General features: G+C 45.1%; 1 protein-coding gene across 1 annotated transcript; it reads right to left on the minus strand.

Moving 5' to 3' along the window:
* Nucleotides 1–5,056: 5,056 nt before the first annotated feature.
* LOC123039559 (F-box/kelch-repeat protein At3g23880-like) lies at nucleotides 5,057–6,253 on the minus strand. The gene has a single exon (XM_044462673.1). It carries the CDS (start codon nucleotides 6,164–6,166, stop codon nucleotides 5,057–5,059), a length of 1,110 nt encoding a protein of 369 aa, XP_044318608.1. The 5' UTR covers nucleotides 6,167–6,253.
* Between the last annotated feature and the right edge of the window lie 537 nt (nucleotides 6,254–6,790).

A 6,790-nucleotide genomic window follows, 5' to 3' on the forward strand; every position in this document is an offset into this window, starting at 1 on the left:
TTATTTGGTACTTCTTCTATTTCTGTTATGTATCTTCAAAGTTTGTATACCAGGATTGGACCAATGGGTAATGTTGCTATGTAACTCAACTTTGTGGAGAATCTATTATATATGGCCTCCTTTTTCTTTCCGGCTGATTGAGTAGTAGTAGCAGATTTTTGCGTAAATGGCACAACTTATACCATATCAATCCTGTGCACCCTCTTATCACCTAGAAATAAGTTAATGGTTATACCAATACAGCCTATATATCAGGGTTGTGACCTTTCATCGCAAAGTTGATCAAAGTTTTCAATATTGAGTACATACAATAGCTGATTCATGGTCATGCTTCCTCCCATTAGTTTGTAAACACTTTGTCTCAGCGCCTGAGATGGCTTATGAGAATGTTACTTATTTTTTTAGTGGAACAGTTGAGGAGGATTACTAAATTGCTTCATGTATCTATATTACATGTTATGTAAATATTTTTTCCTTGACAAGATAGTTCTATAAGCGCAACTTTTCTATTGGTTTTACAATCATTACCGCAACAACGTGCAGGGTATCTTCTAGTAACTCGTGGTTTTTTACACCAGTATAGATGATGACAACCTGGAAAATTTACTAAAAAAATATTTTTGTCCTAAAGAGGTGATAAATGCATTGCATTAACCTATCTTTTTTACCTCTCTTAACGAAGGAGAAAAATAGTCGCATTTTCGGATGAAGATATACAGGTCTTATGCTAAGGGCATCTCCAACGCCGATCCTCACACCGCCCACATACGTCCGGGCAGCGTGCTCTGATACGTATGTATTGTGCCATCCAACGCGGGCATGTACCTGTCCGCTCGGCAGTCCGGATGTGTTTTCATCATTTATATGTGATTATACAATGCAAATAATAATTATAAGGTACACATACTCAATCGTAAACAACTAGTATTAAATAAGTACAAGGTGGTCAAGTGCCGGGGAGGGCAAATGCCCTCGTCCACCAAGTACTATTCACCTGAATATGTAAAAACATCAGAGTAAATATATCTATTTTTTGCCCAATTAATTCGAATATCGACATACAAATCCAGCATGTTTATGGAACATTGTAATGGGAGTGGTTTGCCAAGGCTCGAATTCACAAAGAATAAATCTTTGATATTTTGGTTTCAGGATGATACTGAATAGTATTGCATTTGGGTACAAACTGTTTGCTTGAAGGAAAATTTGAACACCATTAATTAACCCTCTTATCATTTCACTTACCTACATATTCAAAAGAAGAAAACTTCAGTACACACAAATAGGTAGTATAGCAAGTAACACACCACTGATATGAAATGCCGCTGAAGAGTAATTCATGTAGCTTAGAGAATCATGCTATTTTTTTCTGATTAGAGACCAACTGTGTTCACCAATTTAGAAAACATACACCTAAAAAAATGACTTGCTAATTCCGGAAATGTTGATGCAACAACAATGCATCAAGTTGTGGAGTATAAATTATTTTTTTGTCTTTACAAACAATGGTATGACAAGCTCACGCAATCTAGAATAAGTGTTTTTAGCATGGATGATTATATTGATGTATGTGATTAAGAAAGCAAGCAAACAATTAGTTATATGTACAATAATCGCTAGTGTACCTTTAGAAATGAAAAATCCAGACAAACATTGACTAACCTCTGGATTGTTGCTTCCTGTAAGAATGCATCAGGAACCTTCAAAATGTGCTGGATAAGGAAAACATGAACCCTCCAGCGTTTCTCGGTAAAATGAAATGAAAAGGGTCTTCTGTAGATGCTACAACAAAATGCTATCAAATGATCTCCACTCAGAACTACTTGAAGTATTTTCATCTCCATTTTTTTTGAAGATTCTTATGAATAGTGAGATCAATCTGCGAAGGGCCAAATAATAACAAAAGCTAGTAAAACAATCTCATAAATGTTTGTGAACTTGAGATAGCTGCAGTAGCTAGCAACGTTTATATGCATACTGAAGTAATCTTATTGCTTCCTAGAGATGGACCAAGTAACAAAAGCTAGTTACACAATCTGATAAATGCATGTGAACTTAATGATACTCTGCACACAGCTAGCAACGTATGCGAGTCACTGGCGCGTGGATGAACAGAAGCAACAGTAGAGATTTCCCTTAATCAAATGGAGTCCTACTTGGTTAAGCTTACGCCTTGTACCTAAATCATCGTCAACAATACAGAAGCTATTAGATCGTGACCTTGTAAGCCGCAAGTGGCTCCGTCGTCTCCACATACACGAAAGTATGGTTCCGGCGGCCGATGTAATTGCCCACGACCATGGTGATCAGCGTCCCCTGGTCCGTGTGACTAACGCTCACAACGTCCGACGACGAGTCGCCTGTACTCGCGTAGTCGCCGTAGATCGAGGAATCCCTGAGTGTCAGGACGCACTTGCCATACAAAAAATTGGGCCGTGGGATGCTCCGCTGGCTGAATTTGTAGCGGCAATTCCACCGCCGTCCCTTGTCCAGAACCCACATGAGTCGTCTCCATGCCTAGAAGGTCACCATCTCGGATGGCAACGCCCAGACTCCCGTGCACCTCAGTTAGGTGGTAGCGGGCAGCCTCGTCGGAGCACGCTGGCAGCTGGGGCAGCTGCGCGGTGGAGGTGATCCGCTCGTGCTCCAGGTCAAACGACACGACCCTCGGCGGAGCATCACCCGTGACCCAATACGCCGTGCCGTCAATGTTGACGATGCCCAGACCGAGGCGGCACCCCGCCCAGCCGTTGATGCCGGTGAGCACCTTCCGCCACGACGCCTCGCCCAGCGTGAGCACATGCACGGCTTCCAGCTCAAACACCCGGTCGAAAATGCAGGGGACGCGCAACAGCTTGTACCGCCCGGACGTCGGATGGTGCGCGAAGGTGTAAGTCTCGTTCCAGTTCCGCAAGTGAGAGCTCTCAGAGAAGAGGCCGACGTACGGCATTGGGGGAAGTGCTAGCGCCTCGCCAGTTGCCGGGTTGACTAGGGTAAGACTAGCCACAGTGGAAGTAACTTCAGCAGTAACATCAAGTCCAACTCAGCAAATTTGCTTATGTGGCAGTGAGTTAATGAGGAGAGAGGTAATTATAATAACTTAGCTAGTTACTGTAACATCACATTTCTCAATGCAATATGAGTCTATAACCTAATAAATGAAGCTTTGCGTGTTACCATACTTACGTTACTACCCACTATGAAGGTAGTAACATAGCCTAGGAATATGTGTATGTTACTAGTGTATGTTACTCATCATTGTGGCTAGTCTAAGAGCGCCACCGAGCCTCTCTTGGTTGTTGCAGAGGCAGAGGAGGCCATTGCAAGTGCCGACCGGCTGCACGCCTCTCTCCGTGTCGTTGCCGGCGCTCCACAACACTCTGGCGCTCCCCGTGGACGATGATGACAGGTCATCAATAACATAGGCGGTGGAGTCGTAGGGGTTCCTGATGAGGGCCATGGTGCGACTATGCATCTCGGTTGTGCGCTCGCTGATGAAGTCGCGCCAAAGCCGACAGACGAGGCGGAAACGGCGCCGGGAGCTCGGGGGCAGCCGCAGCAGGATCTCCACCAGGACGTCGGTGGAGAAGTCCCACCATCTAGAGTCGCCAATGGCCATCGGCCGCGGGCGTTGTTTCTCCTCTTCTTCCGTTTTCTCCCGTCTGTGCCGGAAAAACATTATATGAGACCAGGTCTCATATAAACCAGGTGAGACCCGCCCTGATGGATGACATGTGACATTCACAAATCATGATGCTTTGTGATTTATGAATGCCACGTGTCATTCATCAGGATGGGTCTCACCTGCTAACTCGTGAGACCTGGTCTCATAGAATTTTTTTCCGTATGTGTCCACCACCACCACGGTTGACGTTGCCTAGTAGATCCCCGTTGTCTTCAATCAATGAGAAAAGGGAAAGTAAAAATAGTTCTCCGCTGCAGTTTAACCTGATAGAGTCCAATTTGGCCACCACAAGTTCTTCCTTTATCGTATCTGGAATTTCCTGTGCTGTCAAATATAGTATCGATGAACTTTGGATGGAATTGGAGACCATGACGATTACGGCAGACGTTTCAGGAAAACAAGCATACGCAGAAGTTTGGCTCGGGCAACAGTTTTGTAAAATCTGGATTAATACTTGATTATACTTGTCACTTGTTTTCCCGCAAAAAAAAAACTTGTCACTTGTTATTTATTGGGAATGAGCAAACACAAAATTCCAGTATCGAATGCAGCTTAGTAAAAGGGAGCCAGAATTTCCGGTTTAAGATTTTCAACATCCAACTATGTATATGGAATTAGGGATAGAAGTTCATAACATACAATGTCATTTATAGACCAGTTCAAAATCTCTATAAATCGCAAGGACTTCATGCAGACAGTATTCAGTAGCAGATCACAGATCCTGTGGAATCATAATATACTGAAAGCTCATAAAAAATCTGCAGTTCTTTTTGGATATAAAAGAGGGCTACAACATATTGCCAAAAACCAACGAATGCTCTTTTTTGAATATAATGTTCTTAATCACCGGTGAGAGCAAACCTGTAGTATCACTTTGCTCCTTTACTTAAAAGTTATATTTTTATGAAAAGAAAATTCTGGTCAAAATAGATTGACGACCAAAAATGCACTTTGCTCCTTTACTTTATCATTCATTAGATCGACTTTTGGATGGTCTGGATTTTTGGTTTAGAAATGGATGGTCTTGATTTATGGTTGAGAAGAAGGCTTTTGGTATGTTCCTACATGTTTCCAGGGAACTATTTTTTGCTTCTAGAATACTTTCACGGAACTAAATGCCCACCTGGTTTGCCTATGGTGAAATAACTAAGTAGTGTTTGTTTCTCTAGTCCTAAGACTTTTTCTAGTCCCTGGGACTTTTTGAAAAAGACTCTTAAGGAGGTGCTTCTAAGGACTTTTAGCAAAAAGTCCCAAAAAAGTCCCACCCTGTTTGGTTTGCTAGGGACTTTTTCTAGTCCCTACACCAAAAAGTCCCTGGAAACAAACACCCCCTAAATTTCCATGAACAAACAAACATTCTAATCATATAAATTAATATATATTGGCCTCATAAACACTTAGTGGTTCAGTTGTTTCGACGTAGGCGAATGTCCTATACTGACTGTGGGAATAGTCGCCCTTTATCTCCGCGACCAGCGTCCCCTGATCCCGGTGGCCGACTTGCACCACTTCACCGGACAATGATGGGCCTTTCTTTCTGTAGTGACCATACAATGATGACTCCTCTCGTGTGAGAACATACTCGCCGTACACAAAATGCGGCCGTGGTAGGTTTTGTCGTCTGAAGCTGTATCGGCGGCTCCACCGCCGTCCCTCCTCCATAATCCACACCTCAATCGTGACAGAGAGGTCATGGATGACAATGCCCAGCCTCCCGTGGACCTCCATCAGGTGGTAACGACAAGGCCCGGCCGCCCGTGTGGGTAGCTCCGTGGTGGAAGTGATGCGCTCGTCCTTGAGGTCAAATGACACGACCCTCGTGGTGGAGCCCCGTGTGATCCAGTGTGTTGTGTCGTCGATGCTGACAATGCCAGCTCCAAGGTTGCACCTCGCCCCGCCCTCAGGGAGGGTCGCCACCTCCCGCCGTGACGTCTCCCCCAGCGTGAGCACACGCACACCATTGAACTCGCACACGTGGTCCAAGCTGCATGGAACGCAAAGCTGCACGATCTTGTACCGCCCCGACATGGGTTGGTACGCAAAGTTGTACGTTTCGTGCCAATTCATCCAGTGGAAGCTCCCGATGAACTTTTCGGCGGATGGCAGCGGTGGGAGGTGCAGCCTCTCACCAGTTGCGGGGTTGACCAGGGTGATAATGCCACCTGGCTTCTCCTCGTTGTTGCACAGGCAGAGAAGGCCGTTGCAGGTGCCGACCAGCTGAACGCCCCTGACGCTCCTCCACAGCTCCCTGCAGCTTCCCGTGGACGACGAGGACAGGTCGTCGACCACGCAGGCGACGGCGCGCCAAGGGTGCCAGATGAGGGTCGTGGCGCGGCTCTGCATCTCCGCGGTGTGCTCGTCGATGATGTGGCGCCAGAGCCGGCAGACGAGACGGACACGGCGCCGGGAGCTCGGTGGCAGCCGCGGCAGGATCTCCACCAGGACGTCCGTGGGCAAGTCCCAACGGACCGCATCGTCCATGGCCGCGAGTGATGTTTCTTCCGGCCGGACTGATTTCCCCACCGCAACGCCGTGTGCCGTGTTCGTTTCAATCTATAACCGGATCAGAGGGGGTTCCAGTCCGACTTGGTTGTCAAGTTCTTTCTTTGTTATATATACTAGCACAAATGCCCGTGCGTTGCAACGGGGATTTTTTTTTAAACTTAGTGAAAATTGTATATGCAAACAACATTCGTCAAACAGACAAGATGCTTAGTTGTTGCTGAAGTTGATCCCCGTCCTCGGGTGATGCATTTGTCCCAGCAAGTTATAGTCAGCTTGACTATAATTTCTTCTATATAGACAAAATGTATGTGATGATTACATTTCTGTTGAACCACATGTTGAATTAGAGATTGATTTGTAAAATAGAAGCTAAATGTACAAATCTTAGTCACAAATGATATAGAAGATGCAAGGACTATACTTCAACAGATTACGAGATATTGGTTAATTGTCTAAACCTTTTGAGGGAGAGGGAAAGAAGATGCAAGTGAAGTAACACAATTTCTTGAGCAAATATCCAAAGCAAATCAATATCAGAAAGTCGTGATGAGGGTCTTCGCAGCATGCTAGATGAAAATACTTGCATCACTATAATTGTTC

The sequence above is a fragment of the Triticum aestivum genome, chromosome 2B (assembly GCF_018294505.1).
Source record: "Triticum aestivum cultivar Chinese Spring chromosome 2B, IWGSC CS RefSeq v2.1, whole genome shotgun sequence".
Lineage (NCBI taxonomy): Eukaryota > Viridiplantae > Streptophyta > Magnoliopsida > Poales > Poaceae > Triticum > Triticum aestivum.

What these genes read in the sequence shown, in the direction of transcription:
- LOC123039559 (XM_044462673.1), bottom strand. Translation starts at nt 6,166, where the DNA reads ATGGACGATGCGGTCCGTTGGGACTTGCCCACGGACGTCCTGGTGGAG.